This window comes from Perca fluviatilis, chromosome 9, assembly GCF_010015445.1.
Source record: "Perca fluviatilis chromosome 9, GENO_Pfluv_1.0, whole genome shotgun sequence".
NCBI lineage: Eukaryota > Metazoa > Chordata > Actinopteri > Perciformes > Percidae > Perca > Perca fluviatilis.
In genome coordinates this window covers 36237611-36261671 of record NC_053120.1, presented here as the reverse complement: position 1 = coordinate 36261671, position 24061 = coordinate 36237611, and the positions used below count along the sequence as shown (strand labels likewise).

The following is a 24061-nucleotide window of genomic DNA, read 5'->3' as shown; positions in this document are numbered from 1 at the left end:
TTTGACTTGTTTTATGAACATGGATTAATTGAAAGGGAGTTATCTTTCAGAGCCATTTCAGAACGGTTAAATGCTGCCAGTCCGACATGCAGCCACTCCGACATGCTTCTATTCAGACATGCCACTATTCCGACATGCTGCTATTCCCTAACCCTAACCCTAATGGAAACAAAAATTGTCGGAGTGGTGGGACGTTTGAAAACAATGGAAGTGCCGCCACTCTGACAATTAGCGTTAATGTCGGAGTGGGGGTATGTCGGAACATGTCCTTTCAGAACATGTAAATACATGCATGCAATGAATGAAAGCTGGCAGCAGAACAGACTGTAACCACAGCATCATATCACCTTATAAAGTTGATGTCACGTTTGTGTCCACCTGATCAATGTTAGTTCAATATTCTCTCTTTAACTCATTAGGGAAATATCTTGCTAAATGTTCAGACACCACCTCCAGTGGTGACTCCATGATGCTGCTCAGGGCAGACGGCAGATGGACCTCGGTTACAAATCTCCCTGTAGAGTCTAAGCACCAAAGACTTTCTGCCAAGACCTAATTGTCACATAGTGATAAATATTAACCTTTACTTCATTCACTTACCTCTCCTCATTGAACTGTTGTCCGTACTGACGTGTATTTAAACGCTGATGTGTTCACTGACTGACATAGGAACTGAAATGTCTTTGTAGGGTGATGCGTTCCCTTACTAATGTACTGCCATTCATCATATATATATATATATATATATATATATATATATATATATATATATATATATATATATATATATATATATATTCATCTGGGAACCATGAATGTCTGTACTAAATGTGTTCTGATATTTGACAGGATAAGTGAATCTTTGACATGCTGGTGGCACTAGAAGAGAAGAGTCAGGGGATCATCGAGTCCATTCATGTGCAATAACTCTACTTAATTTGCACATGTAATACCCATGCTGTCATTCTTCTTGGGAGGACAGTCTCCAGATTGTATACTATACAATGTGACACAGAATCAAACAACACGCCCTCATACCTAAAAGACTGAATAGGTCGATTGCTAATGACTCCCAAAACAACAAATATAAAACAACGTATAAAACGACACATAGCGTCTTTTTTAATGCTGTGATATGGCCACACACGGTGGCAATTTAACATGACCATTACACATTAGCCTGACAAGCCAGACCTACATCAAGATGTTGGGTCTGGGAACTCACCATTGACGGAGCTCAATCCGAGGGGCGGGATAAGCAGTTGTCTTTCAAATTCCCTCTGCACGCAATAGGACAGCGCTATAACCAACCAGAGCAACGAAGAAGGTAGCGAAGCTAGTTGATAGATTAAACTTTAAACTTTTGCCGTATCTGGTCCAAAAACATCTTCCTGTTTTAAGAATGATTTCTGTGCCGTTCTTTGTTCTTTCTCAAAGAAAAGCTTAACTCCAAGTCTTCCAGAAGACCGCGTTCCCAGCAGCAGTAGCCATAAGCACGCCCACCGACTCTATACACGATGGGTTTGGCCTGACCAGATTTTGGTTTTTCCAGCTCGCGAAGTCAACGGAGAGTGCCTAGACTGACCCTGGCTGCAAATTAAATTAGCTGCTGCTAGGGGGTCTAGATTTCTAGGCTAATTACACATGGCTGTAACACGTGATCTCTGTGGCTGGTTTAATTACTATATGTGACTGTTGGTAACATTGTGAAACAGGGACGGGCTGATTCCTGAGGCATTGACAGACACAGGGCCCTATTTTAACGATCTGAAACGCAAGTATGAAACGCAAAACGCAAGTAGCTTTGTGGGCGGATCTCGGCCGCTGTTGCTATTTTTACCGGGCGGGATAAATGACTCTTGCCCCACGCAAATCTAAAATGGGTTGGTCTGAAGTAGCTAGGTGTGGTTTGGGTGTAACGTGAAAATAACCAATCAGAGGGTCATCTCACATTCCCTTTAAGAGCAGGCGCCTTTGTTCCATTGCGGATTGCTATTATGACGGCGGATTTGCCTGGCGCACGCCAGCGGAGCTGTCCGGGATGCGGCAGTAATAAATACCCGTCCTGATCGGGTGGCGATGTTGTTGCGGCCTCGGGCGCATCTCCTCAAGTCTGGAGAGGATTGCTGCAGCCATGGAGCGTGGGCTCCAAACGCACCACCTGCTCCTGTTGTGCCCCTTCCTCCTTCCCCCACTCCATCTCCGTCCACCCGCTCCACCAGGAGCGCATCGCTTTCGCCACTCCGGCCAGATTCCGCCAGACTGTCCAATCCCGGCCGTAGTTCAACATCACGTCTCCTTAAGTCCCCTAATATTTCCTCATTTATGTCATCAACACATCCATGATTCATGGAACTGTTGTGTAAATCACAACAAGCACGCAAAGAATGCTGCGACTTATGAGGATTGAACTGTAAGTGCCTCCTGATCTATCCAAACACATGAAGCGCATTTTCAGTAATATTTTTCCTTGTAATTATGTATGGTTTGCAAAAATGGGGAACTGCTGTAGATGAGAGGATGTATGCGCGTTGTGCACACGCTACATTATGGCCAAGCATGCGCCCCTAAAATAGCATCTGAATAACGCTACGCCAACTTTAGACTAGCGCCACTGACTTTAGACCAGGTTTTTCCTGGTCAGCGGCGGAATTGTTTTCCTGAAACTGCAAAATAGCATGAGAGAACGTTTGCGCCAGAACACGCCTCCTCTTTTCGCTGAACCGCCCCAGAGCGCGCAAATACATTCCCTAATTTACCGACGTGCGTCTGTGGAGGGAAAAGTCCGCTGTGCGTCTGTTGCAAAATAGGAATGATACATGTGTCGGTGTACAAAGGCAATTGCGCTGGGGTCCAGATAGGCCGACCCCAATGTGCCAGGAGCAGAACAGTAGTGCATGATTCAAAGCAGAGGAATTCTATGGTGTGTGACAGAATATGTGTTTGAAAAGATAATGACACATTGCATTAAATGTTTAGGGAGTGATGAACCATCACAGGCATTAAGCTTTACAACCTAAAACGATAAACCTAAACACGCAGAGCCTCCCAGCCATGGTCCACCAAATTTCACCTGGTTAGACCTCTGCTCAGCACTGTGTGTGTGTGGTGTGTGTGTGTTTTGTGTCCTGACTTCCACCTGAGCTGCTCAGCCAGAGTAACTAAAAGTCTCTGCAGGGCCTTAATGACGATCCGCCCGGTGCGCCCTAATGCTTTCGGCTTGATTCCACTTTAAAAGGAATTCACGTCCGCTTCAGGTATATTTAAATAATTATTGGAAGCCTGAAAAGGGTAAAATGATTATCCAGTAATCCACCAAGAAAGGATTAATGGCGTCATGGTGGCCCAGGGGTGAAAACACTGATTGTCTGTGGACCTTTGTTGGATGTCATTACCCCTCTCTCTCTCCCTCACTTCCTGTCTGTCTTTAATGTATCATATTGAATAAAGAAAGATATCAGAGAATAAGTCAAATTGAATTGAAAAGTAAAGTGCGTTGGTCATATAAAGTAACGCACTTATCTTAACACAGTTAAAGTGCTTCCCGGAAGGAAAAATAAACACAATGCAAGAAAAATCAAAAATCACAAAAAAATGCAGTCAAAAGTACATAAAATAGTTAAAAATGGCAGGATTTAACAATTTTACAAACTGGAAGCAGCGTCAGTTGGCTGCGATAATGTTTAAATCTTTCTGAAATGAATTGTTCTTTGAAAATATGCCCCTGTACATGCTCTGTTCTGATCGTCTTCATTGCTTCTGGGTGTGTTCTTACTGTCAAACACTGTTTTCCCTCTGCCAAACCAATTACAGCAAAAAGTAAAGCTTGTCATTCACAGTCATATCATGTTTGAGCCTGCCCTTGGTGCGGCCAGAGACACAAAAACGCTTGTGGACCTGAAGTGTTCTGTGCAAAAGAGTTTATTAAAGTAGTAAGCCAGCGTGAGACAAATGCTTCCCATTGGACATCCCTGAGACAGTCATTATCGCATTGTCAAAATCTCTTCCAAGACATTAGCATCCGTCTACATCATAATAAATGAACGAAGTTTTACCATTTATAGGCATGAACATGTACACGTACAATACATAATAAAAAAGTTTAGTTCAACACAAACAATTGTAGATTTCACGGTCTCCAATTGATTTGAGTTTTAAAGTGTGAACATAGCATAATCGACCATTTTACATTTTATACTGAAAATGATATAACACAAAACCCATGACCTTACCACGGTGACTAGTAAAAAAAACTTTGTCCAACATAAAAACATTTCCCTGTAGTTCATTCAAGAGCAACAATCAAATGATATAAACACAAGAGCTGTGTAAAGGCAGATTGAGCTTGTTTAGCCCAATCTGGATCACCATAAACCAAAGTGCAAATGAGAAGAAACAAATGTTTAGGTTTTTATTAAGATCACCCCCACTTTTTTATCTTATTGCTTAAAAGTGCTTCTGCTTTAATATATATTTATCAAATATAATAGATTTAGCTAGGCAAACATATGTCACTTCCAAAGGTGTATAGAGCAAGAAAGCAGGTAATTCATGGTCAGCTGACTAGGAACAGTTCCAGTGGGTTATCTTTGCCCATGTTATCACAACAATGCATTCCAACCCAGACTCTTATGGCGTTTTTCCACTACATGGTACCTTCTCAACTCGACTCGGCTCAGCTCGGCTTGGCTCGGTCTTGAACTTTGTCCTGAGGTCATCGAGGAAGTGCAGGTCGTAGTCATAAACCAAACCTTGTTGGTTGTCATTTCCACTGGCCACCTTCTGTTGAAAAAAGGAAATCATCCCCAAGGTTACCTTTTTTGTAGCAAATAGGTACTTTGTTATTGCAAAGATCCAAGACCACAAAACTCCCACTATGGCCGACAGAAAGTTAAGAGTAGAAATACTTTACTGTAATGACTCCTCACCTGAGTGTAGTACTGTGCCAGGAAGTGGTCTGGCAGAGCAATGCCGTCATACATTCCTCCACCTACTCCTGAGTAGAAGTCCCTGCCGCCCTGCTGGTTCATCACCCCCATGCCCCTTTCTCTGTGGCCAATTGAAAAAACTTCTTGATAGCCAGCCCTGTTCATCCCATCCATGGAAGTAATGGATCTCTGGAAATCTAAACCTGCCATGGGCACCATTGCTAAAGTATTGTTAGCCATGCCCATATTCACATTGACCATATTTCCATCTATTTGTGTTGGCACGTCCAGTAGCGGTACCTCCTATAAAAGGCCAATGACCAATGTTAGTACAGAGTCAACAGTTATTCTGCTGCCTAAATCACTTAATGCAGCTTTCAAGCAGACATCATCTCAATAGCAAGTGGTCAGTATGAATGAATGACAGTATTCCTGTCCATATCAGTGAGGCTGGTGTGTTGAAAAGGCAAATATGTTAATCTTACCATGTTCTCTCCCTGGCCCTCAGTGCGGTAGTTAATGAGGTGTGATTTGGTGTCGAAAGGCATCTCCAGTAAAGCCCCCTGACAAGCCCCAAGCCCCCACATTGGCAGAAGAGCAGCAACAGAAGAAGTACTGCAAAATCAACAACAACAAAGTTTTGGTCTAACTTAGTCTTAAAGGCGGTGGTGTGGTCCTTTGGGGGCGCTCCAAAAGAGAAAGTGCAGTTTCAGTTTACCTTACAATACAGTGTGGTTATGCTTTCTTTTATCAAAGGAAACCCTGTGGTACTTTTAAAACAACCATTCTGGTGTAATTTTTTGACTTCTTTTGTTGTTAGAGCCCGTGAATGAATTAATTTCCAAACCACAACTACTGGTTCATTGTGGTTGTTGAAGCATTTAAAAGGACCTGAACATTCTCAATCAGCTTCTTCCCGGGAGTGATGGGATCCTACATATACACAGCTGTATCATTTTTTTGTGATAATAATAATACATAAAGATTTTTTCACTTCAATTGATGCTTATCTAGTCATGAATATGCAATATGCAATATAATGAAAAATACTTAATATTTGAAGCCAAGTTTTCAGGTGCTCAAATTCTCTTGTCTGTAGGCAGTGTAGAGGGTTTGAATGCCCAGAGGAAGTCCCTTTATGTCACACCAGTGGAGTTACAGCTATGAACAACACAATATACCATATTATACATAGCCTTATTGAGGTATGGAGACCTCTTTGGCTTTATCAGCCCACATTAAAGCATATCTGTAGATACTCACACATTAGTGATAAGCTGATAGCAGCCAGTCAGGCTTAAGTCCTTAATGTTGAGTCCTGTATTGAGACCACTTCTCTGACATCCCAGGCTTTGTCTTCATGTTCTGCCCATTCAGAGTCAGACCTTACTGTGTCCTGCATATCTAAAGTACTCAAACATCTTTTTTACTCTCTATATGGCAGCACTTACTATGTATGGGGTTGTGTATATTAATAGTTTTCAACTGATGATGTGACAGGTTAAAGGAAATACTCTATAGACCACTAAGGTCTATATAAAAGCATCCAAAGAGCACCATGTCATGGGACCTTTAAAGGTTCCAGTCTTCATTTTGGTATTATTTCACACTTGAAAAGATGTGCTCACTGTCTTCGACCTAGTTTTGGTCTTGGTTTTGAATCATTTACTCTGGCCTTGTCTTTGGCCTAAACTGGACTACGACTAAACTCGACCTGTCTTGTGATTGTCGTGAGCACAGCAAAGGTGTAAAATGTCTTAGCCCACTTCATCAGAATGAGCATCACATCATACTTACGTAGTAACAGCAGCAGACCCAGGACCAGCAGTCCGATGCCTAAAGGTCCGAACTCTGATTTTTTGCTGGTGGCTCGTTTTCCACACACCACCCCGTCCACACAGGTACAGACTTCGACCGTCACTTTCTGTGGGTCTGGACAGGCCTCTCCCTGCTTGTCCCTCACCACAAATTTCACCTCGTAGAATCCAGGCCACATGGATTCCTGGGCATTTAGGGAAGCTGCAGTGTCTGCGCAAATGAAAACTTAGTCATTCGTCCTTACTCTGCAGTTGATTACAAATTGAAATTTCAAAACAAGGTTCCAGACATTCTGGTAACTACTGGTCCAAGAAAAAAAAGAAACAAATGTATAGCAGACACCAATTAATGTCGATACAGAGCCATTTTTAATTTATTAATTTATTTCTACATCTGTATCTATCTTTTACTTTACAAAACTTTTAAGTAATTGGCAGTATTCCTCTCACCATTTAAAGGGTTCACCTGCCATTTGCCCTGAGTGCCCTCTGGGATGATGACAAAGTCAAAAGGAGGTCTGTTTGGGTAGGAATCTTTATCTTCAGCGTTCACAATGACAGAAACATCCGTGGTGCACATAGTGTGGAAGTCAGTGGTCAGGACGGGGCAGTTGTCATTTACGTCCAGGATATCAATGGTAACTGTGCCGGTTCCTGTGTTTCCCCCTGGTTCGCCATTTAAGTCTTGACCTCTCACCGTCAGAACGTACTGATCTGTTTTCTGAAACTAGGGACATAAATGACTTACAGGGACTGCATCACATTGCTGCACATTGGACAGAGTAGCAATGGTCCTGCTGTAAATTCCAGAAATGATAGGATTCACAGCCAATGAACTTGCACATTTCTGGTTTTTATAAATGCATATGTTGCAAGATACAAGGTAAACACCGGTAAATGTTCTGAAACCTATTAGAGTCAACAAGCATTCTGCAATTTAACAAGATAATGAAGTCAGAGAAGGACATGTATGAACTTATATTGGTTTGAAGGTGAGGAATATTAGCTGTATTTTCTTTGTAAACCTTCAGGAATATTTGGAGCAAACTGAGGTATAATGGTGTCTTTAACAATAAATCAACAGTGAACTTCAGATAAAGCAAATTATGATAATGGAAAAAAGCTCAAACAGCAAATGCTTGTTTGGCAGGTATTACGCAAACATTTAATCAGGAATCCTATGGGTCCCACACAAAGCAACTGGGTTCATTTCTGCAGCATTTGTTTTAACGACACATTTGTTGATTAGCATTTCCTCATGAGCATGTCAACATTTCCAAATGTTCTTTTTTCCTCACAAAACAACAACATTGAAACCATGCAACTAACCAACACAATACAACATGTTGATATGGAAAACTACCTGGTTTTTTCCAGAGTGTTGGCCGTTGTCATTCACGTCCAGGATATTAATGGTAACTGTGCCGGTTCCTGTGTTTCCCCCTGGTTCGCCATATAAGTCTTGACCTTTCAACCCCCGCAGAACCTACTGATCTGTTTTCTGAAATTAGAGACATAAATGACTTACAGGGACTGCATCACATTGCTGTGAGATGGGACTATATATGAGTTTGCTGCATGGTTGCACATTGGACAGAGTGGCAATGGTCCTGCTGTAAATTCCAGAAATGATAGGATTCACAGCCAATGAACTTGCAAATTTCTGGTATTTATAAATGCATATGTTGCAAGATAGAAGGTAAACAGCGGTAAATGTTCTGAAAACTATTAGAGTCAACAAGCATTCTGCAATTTAACAAGATAATGAAGTCAGAGAAGGACATGTATGAAATGTTATTGGCTTGAAGGTGAGGAATATTAGCTGTATTATCTTTGAAAACCTTCAGGAATATTTGGAGCAAACTGCCAGGTACAATGGTGTCTTTAACAACAAATCAATGGTGAACTTCAGCTAAAGCAAATTATGATAATGGAAAAAAGCTCAAACAGCAAATGCTTCTTTAGCAGGTATTATGCAAACATTTAATCAGGAATCCTATGGGTCCCAACAAACGTTGCTTAATGTTGTCTTAAAGCTGCATTAACTGAACGTTTTGGCTTTTTAGGCATTGACATATGTGAAGTGTATGTTGCTATAATGTTGTTATGTTAATGTTAAAGGAAAAGATAGACTATTACTGTACTCGCAATGCAAGAAGGTCAAATGTTTATTCTCCTTTTAGCTCTGGTTTAGTCTCCACCAACTCCTCTGGTTGGGAGTTAGTGCAGGGTGGGTGGGTAGCGTACAGTGGGTCTGTCAGAGCTCTTTTTCACTTTCCATCTGCCTGCTGCTGGAAACAAGGTGCACACGAGCAGACAGCAGTCCAGAAAACCAGAACAGCGGAGCTGAGAGGGGCTCCAGAGTTTGGTGATATTTTTCTGTGTTCATCACTTTTACCAACACCTTTCACATTACACATTGTCATTTTAACCACCGCTGAGTAGGCTGTGGATGTAATTCAAACTGTACCTCTCTGTCCAGGCCAGAATTTTTGACAAGGATGTATCCAGATTTGCTCATCTCAAACATGTCATGAGCTGGAGTCTGATCTATGATGTGATAGGCGATCTGAGAGTTCCTATTCCCTCGTTCATCATCATCAGTTGCAATTACTCTCATAACTGTAGTCCCTGTAAAAACAGCATCACATCACCAAAATGAAAGATGTTATTTGTAGTTTTGTTGTAAACAAACCAAAGTTACATTTACGGAGTGGTGATGGTGCAGTCAAAATGACACATGCCTTTGGTGTGGGAGATCTGGGTTCGATTCCCACTGCAATACACCAACCAATGTGTCCCTGAGCAAGACACTTAACCTGTAGTTGCTCCAGGGGAGTACAACCTCTGATATATAGCAATTGTAAGTCGCTTTCGATGAAAGCATCAGCTAAATGACATGTAATGTAACATCCAGTGTTTTTCACCAAAACACTTAGCAAGTTGTATCCTCAAGTGCATTTTGTTTCTCATAAAATATTTGCAACGCTGATTTTTCAACTATGTTTAACATTTAAGACAAGGGGCTCAAATTGTGGGTCAGAACAGCCAGAAAAGCATGCTGGCTGCATACTGCAGAATGTGACCAAATGTAGCAGGACATCCTGGTATTTTTGCCAGACTGCATTTAGAATTTATTTTTTAATTTATTTTTTGTATTGTATATATTATATGTATTTTAAAAAAATCTTTTTTTATTGCATAAATATCGCTATTTATATATACAGTGTATATATATATACACTACCAGTCAAAAGTTTTAGAACACCCCAATATTTCTAGTTTTTTATTGAAATTTTAGCAATTCAAGTCCAATGAATAGCTTGAAATGGTACAAAGTTAAGTGGTGAATAGCCTGAGGTAAAAAAAAAAGTAAGGTTACCCAAAACTGAAAAATAATGTACATTTCAGTATTTTACAAAATGGCCTTTTTCAGGGAACAAGAAATGGGTTAATAATGTAAAGCTGTTCTGCAGCAATGGAGGTTGATCAAGCTTTGAAAGTTGGTGCTACCAATTCCCACAGGTGTTCCAACTTGTCTGGATTACTTACAACCCCCTCTGTTTGTATAAAAGTATTGTTGGAACACACTGTGGTACCGTACCCTCGTGAGCATTATTTGAACAGTATTGTACTGCAGAAAGTAGTATGTTGCTATAAAAATGGCGGGAAAAAGGCAATTAACAATGGAAGAGAGACATGGGTGGGGGTGTTACATGCCAGACAAAGCTCCTGTCTGCATGTGTTTTTCTCTTGTTCTTTCTCTTGCTCACTCTGTTTCTCTCCAGGTGATTGAGGTGATTGCTTTCCACCTGTGTTTGGAGTTGACCAATCAGCATGCAAGGTGGCAGTCAATAAAAGGACTCCTGAGAAGCAGGAGCTTGCTCTTTCTCTGCACTGCTGGCTAGTTGCTAGTTTTCTTGTCTGTTATGTTTTTATGTCGTTACGTTTTGTGAGGTAGAGGACCTTAGGTAAGTCGGGGTACCCTGTACATTTTGCACGTAGTTGATCATTGTATAGATACACCAGGCTTAGTGGTGGTTGCCGCCTGTGTAATGTTCTCTTTATCTTTTTGTAGAGAAGCAGGTTAGATATTTGGTTTGATTTGTTTTGCTTGTGGTGAGCTAGGCCCCAGTTTTTTGTTATATTGATTTCATTTGTTTGGCACAACCTCCCTTTCCCATCCTCCACCCTCCTGTTGTGAGCTATTTCCATGTTTGGAATAAAAACCAAATGTTTCACTTTTACACTGACTCTGTCACATTTTATTGATTGTCGTGTTACTGTCCCTGGATCCATCAGAGGGGTCGTAACACAAGTGCCTCGGTGAGTGAAAACACATTTTATCATCCTCCCTCTGTGGTGCTGCTCCTTATGTTGTGTTGGATCAATTGATATTACGTTACATGGTGAATAGTGTGTAATGTTACATGCTTGACTGTTATAGAATGGACCTGTATGCATCGTTGCATGACGTTCACTTTTTCTGGCTAAACTCCCCCACCATGGCCCCTGAAAGGACTGTCATCTAGAGCTGTAATCGGGCCTTAAAAGTTAGGCCCGAGCCCAACAGAATTTGGCTCGAGCCTGAAAAGTACATTTTGATTGACAGCTTTTTAAAAGCCTGAACCAGTTTACAGCCTGACATTATACAAATGTGCGCACACACAGCTTTTGCCTTTTTTCAAGAATTAGTAATTTATAATTTTATTTTTTTATTTTATTTTTTTTTAAAATATCATTTATTCATGACATAGCCTACAGGCCACTTGGAAGTTGGAACAAATAAATAAGTCCTCCAGAGGCCAGCCTCCGTTTCACCTCCTCAGCATCCATTTTCGCGCTAAATGAAATTCATCACCCAGAGTGATAGAGAAAGAGAGTGGCGACACTCCCATTGGACTCCAATGTGCGCCTACTTCCGGGGTATGCAGCCTCGTATAGTTCCAAACAATCATTATATGGCGTTGGACATCATTCATGCCGTCGAGTAACTTCTGAAGTAAATTGATTAAATAGCTACCTCTTTTGAATTGTCAACTGTCTATATTTTATCAGAGGCCCTTTATGATGCATATACTGACCTTTTATTTGTATCTGCACAGCACACTATACAGGCTTATATGAACCACGTGACCACCCTGCTAGCGAAATCAAAGTGTCTCAACTCTTCTCTCTTTATGGCTCTGGCATCATCTAACGGCTCATTTACCGCACAACCCGGAGCGCAAGCTCAAGCCTGCCCCGAGCCAGTGTAAAATTATATAAATTAAGACCGAACAGGGACCCGTCGGGTTCTGGCGAAGATCTTTAGCTCTACCGTCATCTGGCAGTGCCTGTAGGCGGCTTACACTCACCTATTGGCGGCCATACAACTGCCGCTGGTAGCCGGCATCCCGGAGCTCTGTAGCGGCTAAATACAACCAGCAACTGCTGCTCTGATTTTATTGTTCTATGGCACTATAGACTGTTGCTCATGTCGTTACGGTTTGCGTATGGCCCTGTGGGCGCATACACCTTTTCTGCTTGTGTCGCCTAAAATATTTTATTCTTTAAGTTTGTGACAGTTTTACGTGTGTGAGAGGGGGGGAAAATGCAACTACAAAAGTTACCTCTCTCCCCCTCCCGATCATGTTCACAACACCTGGAAAAGGAAAGCTGCTCTGTTAAGTGTTTTGTAGAGCAATGTAGTTTGTTGACATGTTAACAGAGTAAGATACAGAGTATCCCAGTTTCACTGGTATGCAGCCCATCTTTTGAAATGGTTGGTGCCCCACCAATTTCGCCACTGACTTGACATACTATATAGTATGGGTGTAACTAAAATGCAGGAATAATGTGTTTTGGAGAGTAACACTGAATGTAAACATGAGAGAAAAAAGCTTGCAGATCCAAATCAAAAGTTTTTATTTTAATCATTTAATTAAGCTATTAAGGATTACGAAACAGTATAGACATGTTATACAAAAGCAGAAACACTAACCTACAGGACTGCCTTCATTCACCACCCCGGTCTGGATGTCTTGAAACACTGGAGAGTTGTCGTTGTCATCTACAACCTGGACTCGTAGGTCAAAGTTGCTTTCTGCAAGGCTGCCATTCTTGTACCTAGTAACAATTGTCAGCTGAAACAGAAAACTCAAATGTTGTCTTCATCCTCTGTCTTAGCAGGTAAATGTTAAGACATGAATAGCCTATGATGTCGATGTGTAGCGAATGGCTGCCAAATATTTCAATATGACAAGCACAGAAGAACAGAATCTGTCATTACTCACCATGTAGGAATCCATGAATTCCCTGTCAAGAATTTTGGTGACACGAATGTGTCCACTTCTAGGATTGACTACAAACACATTGAAGGGATTTTGGTTTGCACCCTTGCCTTCTAGAGAGTATACAATATTCCCATTCCCATCATCAAAATCGGAATGAATCTGAAACACAGTGCACAGAGCTGGTTAAGCTAAATACAGTTTAATTCACATACATTTGAAAAGCTCTAAACCATAATTTGTTGAGAAATAATTGCAATGAACAATATAATGGCGCTTTTCCATTACATGGTACCTACTCGCCTCGACTCTACTCGCCTTTTTTGGTTTTCCATTACGAAAAAAAGTCCCTGTTACCCGCTAACAGGTACTTTTTTTTAGTACCTCCTCAGTCGAGGTTCCAAGCGAGCGGAGGCGAGCCGAGAAGGTGACGTGAAACCCTGCAGGCTACAGATTGGTCGGAAAGAATCGTCACTGATCACTGCATTGCTAGCGACAGACGGCATTTTTAAATAGTTTAGTCAGCGGTGTTTTTTTGCTGCCGGAGGCTCCACGCAGAGCTTTCTCCGTAGCATACAAGTGGCCTGATGTTTATACTTGTGCGCTGGTGTGTGTGTCGAGTCGCCGTGTGTGTGTAGCTGGTGAGCGAGGGAGAAGTGAGAGAGTGCCGGCGATTAGCTCCGCAGCGAGTAGTGACTCTAGAGTCATAGTGAGAGAAACAAAGTGTCTCCCCTGTTCTTTCTGACCACGGTGGGAAATCTGGAGCAGGAAAAGTTAACTATCTTGTTGATTTCATGTTGTTTACGGAGAAGGAGAACCAGGAAATGAGTCAGGGGGAAATGCAACGCTACCAAGCCACGCCCACGGCAGTCGCTATGACGACCAGCCACGCTGAGGCGGTACTAAAATCTGCAATGGAAAAGGGACGCACAGTGCGGCGAGTCGAGCAGGTACCATGTAATGGAAAAACGCCATAATTGTCTCTTTCAGTCAATTTAAAATTTAAAAATATTTATTCATGTATTACTTTTGCAAACAAATTAAAGTTTTGAATGAATTCCAGGATACATCTTTTGGTTATATCACTGTCATGTAACCCAGATAATGTAATAAGACAGGTACACGGCATATGAAGTAAACCACACCTCTTTATTATCATAAAATATTGTATCTTTCTCTTAAGTAAACCTGAAACTGTCAATTACCATCAACAGTCATACCATTAGGACCTTAGCTAATGTTAGCAATTAATTGCGGTTAAACTTAAAAATTAGGTAAAAAAATTGGGATAAGACAATCATGCAATAATTGTTACAGGCCTAGTGCTGGCCATTTGCTAAAATGTATAAGACAGTATGGAGTTAAAGAGATGTTGGTCAATGCATGCTTAGGTTCCCATTTTATCTCTTTAGAAGTAGGTAAAATTAACCTAAAAGAAAAAAAGTTTTAGATTTGAGAAAAAGCTTTTAAGAGAAGATTGCTTACATTCCCTCAGGGGTTTTTCCTAATTTGGTAATTGGGACAACAGGTGGACATGATGTTAACTGACTCAAAGGAACACACTATACAACCTTTTTGGTATTAAAATAAATGTTTTACAAAACAGCACAGAATTCCTATATTCAAGCCTGCATATACTGTTGCATCAAACAAAATTTGTAAATCCAAAAAGTCTCTCTCTAGGAGTTCCCACCTCTAATAGATGGTTAAACCTATTCCAAACCTTCTTATTAAACAATTATTGGTGTTATTCCTTAAAATGTTTTACATTTTATAGACCACATTTAGCTTTTCTTCTGCATATTTGTGTTTAGAGAGACTCCCTTGTGTGTTATGTAAAGCAAATACACAAAGAGATGATAAACCACAAAGGAGGTACCACTTCTCTGATGGTATGTCACACCAGTTTTAAAATCAATGTTCTTGATTTGGACATTGGAGCAATGGTTACATTGGGGCTCTAGAAAGTACACAAGCTTTGTGCCACATGAGTGTTAAAATACTTCTGTTTCTTTCATAGTTATCAGTTAACTAGTAGTAATAGAGAGAGTTGAAGTCAATGACCAATGACTCACCCTGGCAACATGTTCCTGTTTGGTGTAGTCTACATTTTCCATTAGTTTTTTTGGTGGGACAAGAAAGCAGTGGGCCTTCACCGCAGCAACAGCCTGCAGCTGGAACACAATACATGGAATTACTTCACAATGGACCCTTACTTGACTGATTGACATTTGATTTGTGTATTTGGTTGATGCTAGAATGGATGGTTCAGAGGGACAGGCAAAGCCGTGACTCGCCCTACTCTGCCTCTCAGGGGCGCCGTATAGGGGCATAGACAGTATATAATGGACCAACAGACCCCGTTGCTCTGGACGGAGACCAGTGAAGGCTATTAGAAGCACTTTTCCGGTGATCGCTAGCTTTACTGCGCAGCCTCCAACTGACAGAGACAACGTAAATGTGACGTGAGCAACGTGTCTGAAAGTTGGAAGTCTTCTGGTAGCTGTGCCAAGAGAAATCTCAATCATTCCCAATCTTACAGAGACGGAGAGCGTAGGTATATGTAAGGAGATAACATAAGCACAGGCTAATTATTGCTAACTAACATGCTAGTTAACATTAGCAATTAAACCTAAACAGCTAATGTAAGTCGAAACTGCCTGCGAGCTTCTCCTGTACTATACGGTAATTCCTCTACTGTGCGACAGTAAGTCACTTGGTTATGACACAATCGTTAGCCTATTTTTATAAAAGCGTCTGCTACGGAGCCATAACGTGAGGTACAAGGTAATGGAGCCTTTTATACATTGTTGTGTTTCTTTAGAACAATGGACAAATAGAGCCTTTTATACATTGTTGTGTTTCTTTAGAACAATGGACAAATAGAGTCTTTAAACGCTTCAGATGTAAAGTTATTCGCAGTCAAGTGATGTAAAAAAAAATGGCGGTCAGTGGAATGCTAACAGGAGGTGATACCTTTGTAGCAACAAAATGGCGCCATCGGAGGTTCGAGTTCTGAAGCGAAGCTTGCCCCCTTGTATAGGGGGGAAAAGTTAGGACAATTCCAATGGCCCATGACTGACAGGGGTCCCATAAAATAGGTAAAAACTAATATAAAATTATTAAACCATCATCATTCAGTATATATATATATATATATATATATATATATATATATATATATATATATATATATATATTACAAATATAATAATACAATTAATGATCTCTTTGTTTTTAATTGTTTTTGGCAGTAAAAGTTAAATATCCCCATTGACCAAAAAGTAAACCGACCACCCCCCTGTATCTGCATGAAATGGTTTGGTCCTGTCTTAGCGCACTTATTGACGGTGTCTAGTTGCAGTCGGTAGATGCGCCAGAACTACAGTGACCACAATGTTGCCAAGTAACGTTAAATCAAAATCTGGTTTTCAAAAAAGGAAAGAGAGAAAAGAGAGAGAGAGAGAGGAAAGACAAAGGAAAGGGTGTCAAACTGTAACCCAGTTTTTCACCAAGAAAGGTGGGTAGCCTATAGTCTGTGAGTGGTATTAAAGGTGCTCTAAGTGGTGTGACGCGTTTTTTAGGCTACAACATTTTTTGTCACATACAGCAAACATCTCCTCACTATCCGCTAGCTGCCTGTCCCCTGAACCATAACAAACAGTGTTCCAGCCAATAACCGACAAGAAGGAGCTGGTTGAGCCATCACCGCAGCAGCACATAGGCTACTTCCACAATGCATATAGATGACCAGGGGCATTGGACTGGGGGTAAAACCAATACGGATTACCATTCACCTGGATATTTTCATTTCCTAATTAAGTTTCATAATGCATGTCAGATGAAATGTAAAGTTAGTGTATTGGCTGAATAACTTGGTTGATTGACTGACTACATTTTGTATACAAAAAAGACTATCTAAGGTCTCACCCACCCCTTGCTAATGCGCCAAATGGTTTAGTCCATCTGCACGCATTTTGTTTATGTTTGTTCATCTGGTGTAGCGCAAACTTCTGCTGTAGAAATGTCTTTCTCAAAGAAAGACAAATCAGGCTACCAAAAAGAAAGTAAAGACAAGAGAAGGAGAGAAAACAAAATGAGGGGAAACAATTGGTAACTGACTTCTTTTCAAAGAAAGGTGAGCAGAAACTAGAAAATGAAATTCACGGTGCTAAACTGCTTGAATATCTCCGCGACCATTAGTGCTAAAAACGGACTGAGACAACCCATATAAAGAGCAGAACATATACTTTCAAATGATAATTTGGTTATACTTGTAATCTGAGGTAAAGGCTAAATAAATAAACTACACTAGCAATGCTGTTTGCATATAACACACCATTGTAATAGCCTAATTTAAAACATGTTTAATTTTAAATTAATAGGCTATAATGTCTATAATTAGCAATAATAGGCTAAAACCATCTTTAGTCATTTTGACTGAAAGGTGTTAAGTAACACTAACATCTTATTGTGTTTTATTAATATCAGATGTATCCTTCATAGAGAAAAAAGATAGAGAAGAGTGAAGACAGCGGGAGCATGAGTGTTGCTCTGAGCACAGTGTGGAAATGAGAGCTGAGGAACTGGAAAGTAGGCAGAGCAGTGCAGACCAGTTTTTGCCAGAGGATCCAGGACTATGGCCAGATAAATTAACAGATGATCAGAGAGACACCATAGTATGCAGGCTGGCAAGTAAAGGTACAGAGAAAACAAACAAAATGTAGTAGTAACCACAGTAAAGTAGGCTAGAGAATGTTGACAAATCTCTCTCTCTCTATAAACCTCTAGGTCTACAGATTCATGTGTACAAAGGCAAGATTATTATTATTTTTTTTTTTTGGTGGGGAGGAAAATAGGGGCCCATCAGGACTGCCCAGGGTCTTGTGCTACGCCCCTGTTCATGACTCAACCAACTCCTTCTTGCCGGTTATTGGCTGGAACACTGTTTGTTATGGTTCGTGGGGCAGGTTGGCGCAGTTTGTTTTTGTTGCCGTTTGTGGAGCCTGGGCTGTCTACATAGACCGCGTTTTTTTTTACAGTGTGTTCAGGGGACAGGCAGCTAGCAGATAGTGAGGAGATATTTGCTGTATGTGACAAAAAATGTTGTAGCCTAAAAAACGCGACACACCACTTAGAGCACCTTTAATACCACTCACAGACTATAGGCTACCCACCTTTCTTGGTGAAAAACTGGGTTACAGTTTGACACCCTTTCCTTTGTCTTTCTCTCTCTCTCTCTCTCTCTCTCTCTCTCTCTCTCTCTTTTCTCTCTTTCCTTTTTTGAAAACCAGATCACTTAGAGCACCTTTAACCTGTTGGCTTAATGTCCATAATGAAATAAGCTAGCTAGCTACAGACTAGTGTTAGCCTACATGTTATCACCATTTAATCAGTGCAGGGAAACGTTTAGCAAGATATTCATATTAAATCATTGTCCCTGCCCCTTTTAGCAGACTTAACAACAGATGAGTCAGCAGCACCCCAGTCTCCCCCTAACTGTGCCCCTCCCTGTCCCAGTGAAGAAGGTGAGCAACATTGTGTTCAATGTTCAATGTAGCATCATTGCAGGGAGTCTGTGGGGATTTCTCTGTCTCTCTTGCTCTTTTTACCATTACAAAAAAGAAAATGAAATATGTATTAATGACAGAAATTCAAACACATTAATAACAATTATTTTCTCACATAATGATCATTATGAAATAAAATTAAAAAACAACAATCTACTGTCTGTAGGCTACTGGATGCTGGACAGTTGGGGACAGTTGGAAACAGTGAGTAGCTTACCTGAGCGTGCATGTAAGATACAGACGATATTAATATAATCCGGTTTGATACGTTCATTTAGATTGAATTATGGAATGACATCTACAGACTTTATTATTCCCATCATGAAGGGCAATTTATTTGAGAAGTTTGCACACACACACACACACAGCCCGGTCTCATGGAAGTTCGTGTAAATGTGACGTTATTTGAATCTATTGATACGTGTTCACGGAGACGTTTTTGTCGGTTTTTACGTGGTGGACACGAAAATGTAAAGTAATGTATTTAAATGGGAAGCATATTTTGTGGCCACAGCACGAAATTGTAGGGAGTAATATAAAAAGCCGAAAATCCGCATAGGGAGGTTGGTCGAAACACAGGACTTTCACCCGGGCGAGCGGGGATCGCGTCCCGTGTGCGGCGCTTTGTTTCCCGGGGATGGCGTCCCTGCGTGTGGCGTTTTGTCCCGCGTGTTAGGCTACTGTGCGCGGTTCTTCCGGCGTTTACTTTTGCCCATATGTTTTTCCTAAACCCAACCTCCACCATCCCCGTTATTGTGGCGTTTTTCCCGTTCGTTACTGTAAGCCTGGCGCTGCCTCCGGCGTTAAGCCGCTCTTTTCCCCGGGCGTTTAAGGCGCCTTTCCCCGGCGTTAAGCGCCCTTTCCCCGTAAGTTTTTTCCTAAACCCAACCTCCGCCATCCCGTTTGTGGGGCCGACCCCCCCCGGCCGCCTCGCCGCTTCGCGAGGCGCCTCCCGGCTTATGGAGCGACTTTTCGCCGCCCCCGCGTCCTTTTCCCCGAAAATAATGTGACCTTTACACGTAAAAAATTATGTGACATTTACACGTAAAAAACGAGAAAAACGTCTCCGTGAACACGTATCAATAGATTAAGAATAACTTGGACATTTACACGAACCGCCGTGAGACCGGGTTGCACACACACACACACACACACACAAATCTATCGTTCTAAATTCCATTTTACATGTCCACTTTATTTTCTTGTTGGCATATATGTGCTAAAAATCTGCTGTTTTCATTGTTTTCAGAGGATGATATTAATTTATTTTGATTGAAAAGTTAATATATATTTAAGTTTGTTCGTTTTTCTTTTTTTTAAATCTTTCATTAATAATTATAATAATTAATAATAATAATTTTGTTAAGAGAATTTTCCATTTTCTCAAATTTTACAATAAAAATACATTGAGACTGTAAAAGATGGCCTTCAGCACATTTTTGATGGTTGCTTTTAATCTTGCATCAAATAGTGAACTGCATACTAGACTTGCATGCATGTACAAATCACCAGCAGTAAATATTGTGCTAGTACTAGTATTGAACTACAAGAAGCAAGACAGTTGCAAGCCTTTAATTAGAGTTATGTAAAGCTTTTGATGGGACAGTTAGGTCCTAGAGATGTGGTGGTAACAGCTGCGCAGAGGGGGCACAATTCGATTTTTTTTCATGGGGCCCAAAATTCCTGGCGGTGCCCCTGCTGACTCTGATTGGTTTACCTTGATATTCCTACTCTAACATTAACCCATCTCACTCCTCATTCCTAAACCCAACAAATCAGCCAATCAGAGGCGGGTCATGCCTTTGCACATCTCGAATTGTAAGGGATTACAATTTCCAAAACAGTAATTATATTACAGTTATTAATTCAGATGTTGCCAGCGCAGGTCACGTTGGCTACCAGCCAAAAAAGCTAAACTAAGGATCAGGATGGAAGAAGACAAAGAGTCCAGGCCTGTGGCTACTTGCCAATATTGACTCATGGTCATAGCGCCACCATCCTTATACTCAAGGTGCTGTACTTTAACGGACTCCTTCTACAGATTCAACACACATTTTGAGCGTTTAGCCATGAAACAGGAAGTTGTTGTAACTCCAGTCTGCCAGCCTGATATGACAAACATCATTCGATTATGTGTGGTCTACACTTGAAGGTTTGCCCTGCCCCCCTTTTATAACTCGAACCATCTGTCGTAGACACTTGTGGGCACAGGAAATGGGACAACATTTGCAATACACCATTTCCAATAGCGCACACTCCACGCAGGAAATGAAGTCTAACTCGTGTCTCAGTGTCCGATGGTCACGCAAATGCACGGCTGCGTCGACAGACATCCCACTGGGAGGAACCATCAATCGCTGCTTGTAGCTTTGATATTAAATTAAATCTTTGATATTGATCCCACATGGGAGGAAGGATGGTTTACGTCTACAGCCAACAGCCCACATCACTCAAATGACTAATTAAATAGTAGTTATACAACCATAATAAACAGATCCAATTGAGTGTGTTTTGTACAGGCAGTCTATGCTTTTACCTCAGTGTGGCTTGTTTGTACATACCTCGCCATCCTTTTATGCGCACGTTGCAAAACAAATACGCCTGAAGTGGGCGCAAAAGCGTTAGTACATCTGGCCCCTAGTGTCATTCTAATGAGGGAGAAACTCCTGATGTAATCGTTTTGTCCACTGATGCTGAATTACAGACATTGTGTTCTGACTGGATTTGTTCCCGTTGTCAATCAGAAACTACTACAGAGCGACTTATTAGATACCGGTGAGAACTGTAAGGTGTCCCGTTCAAACACAAAACACACAGTGTAGAGTCAGTGAGATGTCAGTCCTGAGAGGAGGTCTGACCCCATTCAGAAGTGAGTGCATTCCCCTGCTGATGCTCCTGCAGAGTTTACTCTGGCTGAAATTTTACCAGCACATTTGAGAGCGAGGGTGGGGCTAACCTGTTGTTCAGGTTCTACTGACTGTTGCCTTTTATTTGTTGCTGCTTAGTGAAATAATACAAGTGCAACCATGCCACGATGGTCAGAAAATAGTGTGAGAGTTGAAGCACGAGCTACAGAGCCAGCGTGGCTAGTCAACGGTAGCATTCTGTGTTGAAAATTTGATAGACTTTTATCAAACACTGAGCTGTCTTTGTCATCCGTCCTCATTCTGCTGCATTCATTAGCAAACAATTACTCAAACGTAATGAAGGAGAGGTCAATCTCAAAACTGGCAACATCAATGTACTACAACTTGTTCAAACACCATTTCAAGATGGATACTCACATTGTAAGCCCTATAGTCAAACCATAGAGTAAATGCATAGCTTTTTTTGCATAGCTTTTTTTAAAAATGTGTAGCAGCTGAGTGTGTCACAGATTTCAGTGGTCATGTTGGAGTGGTAACAGCAGTGGTTTTGCAGCATGTTGGCCTCCATTGGTTAACACTATTGCCAGTCCTCTGCGGATCGCTACTGTGAGGGCCTGTGAACTGTCAGGTACTGGTTAGCTGCTTGTGTTGAGAGGAGAAGCCGACACGCCCTAGCTCTCCTACTGAAAGAGATCTAACTACGCCTCACCAGTCAATGCACAGGCATGTCAAGGAAAACAGAAGAGCTGGGATGACTCACCCAGTACATCCCATTTATGAAAAACAGCTGAAAAAATATCTCAAAGCTAGTTAATACCCTTCCCACGCTTGAATAATTATTCAGTAGTGAATCATATTATGTAGTCTGCAACTCCGTACTATAGAAAAGAGCATCTGTGTTGTCAGTCAGTCCAGGTACAGCTGGATCAGTTCAGAAGTTGTAATACCTCAGGCATCCAAACTCCTCTGTTGACTGAATTTCGGATGAATTTGTTAGCCAAACAATTGAGCTGGAACATAAATGCATTTCTATCATCCATAAACACACTGATGATCCCTGACCACTAATGATTGATATGATGAGAGCAGGATTCCATAGAAAACATAAAACATAAGCTGACACAGTGTACAGAATGATAACAACTTAGAAAAAAAAAAAGAATATATGTAAGGGTTAATGCCCGACGAGGTGTCTATTGTCAGGTATTAATGGACGACAGCGAGGCGTGAACCGTCCGACGCTTATACCGTCCGCTTATACCATGGTCACTTGCCAAATAACATATTTATACATACATTAGTTCATATTTTAATTAGTTTTACAATCGAAATCTAAAGTTTATCCAAACAATAACTCCGTTTCCCTGGTTACGCCTGACGGTTTGACTAATACCTGGTACAATCATTCCCATCCATCAGGTTCTTAAGCAATGCAAACGTTGTTCTCCCCACCAGGAATTAGGAAGAACCTTAGATACGACTTGCCTCCCTTAGCAACCGGAGATATTTATATAGTCCGCTCAGCTGATAGAACCCTTCAGTTTAGCTACGAGCCAGAAAGCTAACACTATGCTAGCAAGATCCAAACTCAATAATATTGTGTACAGTTGGCAATCAGTAAAAATAATTTGACAGTATGTTGAACAACAAGACAAGCTAGCTATCCAGCCATGTCATTGTCCCCAAAACAATATAACGACTTTTACGAAGAATTTGATCCGTGATGTGTAACGTTACTGTCGGCTGCAGCGGCGCAGCCTGAAAAGCAGCGAGCTGAACAGTGAACGGGATGTGAGATAACGTTATTCGCTTTGAAACAAAGTCAGTCCAGAGGGCCAGTATCTTGCAGCCTGTGTGTTTTAGCGCCATCCTGTGGTGTTCAGAGGAAGAGTTGGAAATAATAAATCCACATTTCCTTTTTGATTTAATGTAGCGCATTCATTTAGAACAGTAAACAGTCAGTTTCACCGAACTCCTTTAGTAGGTGTCCTACATCACTTTTTAATGGACACCCTGCAGCCAATCAGAATCGAGTATTCACCCAGACCATGGTATAAGATGATTTAACAATTAACTAACACTATATGTAGACAAGCTCGAATGCCTCTGTGTGTTGCCATGGCAGCCGGTTCGCGTCAACATGAGCCGGTCATTGTCCTGAGCGATGGAGTGAAACATAAAGACTTTCGGACTACAACGCGGTTCAGTGTCTAACAGTGGGAAACTCACCCCAAACAGCAGCCACACACACACGGCCGGAGAAACCCGAGTCATGATGGAGAGAAGTCCCGGGAAGTGAAGACAAGTTCCGTCAAGAGTTCCAGACAGACTGAGCTAAGAGAGGAGAGGAGGAGGCTTATGAAAGAGGACGAGGAGTGTTACACACACACACACACACGCACACACACACACACGCACACGTACACACACACACATACACAAACACACAGTTGTACGTATGCACAGAGTTTGCTACAGTAATGATCTGAGAACATGGAGCGTTGCTGCACTGTCTGCTCTCTTATTCTCTGTCAGCCCTCTCCTTCTCCCGCCTCACAACTTCTACTTCTGCACAACACTTCACACATTTGACTTGTGTTATGAACA

General features: G+C 41.3%; 1 protein-coding gene across 2 annotated transcripts in view; it reads right to left on the bottom strand.

Annotated features, from left to right (window-relative positions):
• The window catches only part of LOC120565108 (desmoglein-2-like), a 46955-nt gene extending 23135 nt beyond the window's left edge, over positions 1-23820 (bottom strand). The window contains exons 1-7 of one of the 2 annotated variants that reach the window (XM_039810508.1): positions 23684-23820; positions 15093-15191; positions 13021-13179; positions 12729-12870; positions 9216-9376; positions 7196-7466; positions 6192-6956 (exon numbers count right to left, since the gene is read on the bottom strand). In XM_039810508.1, coding sequence (XP_039666442.1) covers positions 6616-6956; positions 7196-7466; positions 9216-9376; positions 12729-12870; positions 13021-13179; positions 15093-15191; positions 23684-23728 — 1218 coding nt within the window. In that variant the 5' untranslated portion in view covers positions 23729-23820 and the 3' untranslated portion in view covers positions 6192-6615. Of the gene's footprint in view, positions 1-6191; positions 6957-7195; positions 7467-9215; positions 9377-12728; positions 12871-13020; positions 13180-15092; positions 15192-23683 lie in introns of those variants that run through there. The other variant, XM_039810509.1, reaches the window with a different exon arrangement.
• Positions 23821-24061: the final 241 nt, after the last annotated feature.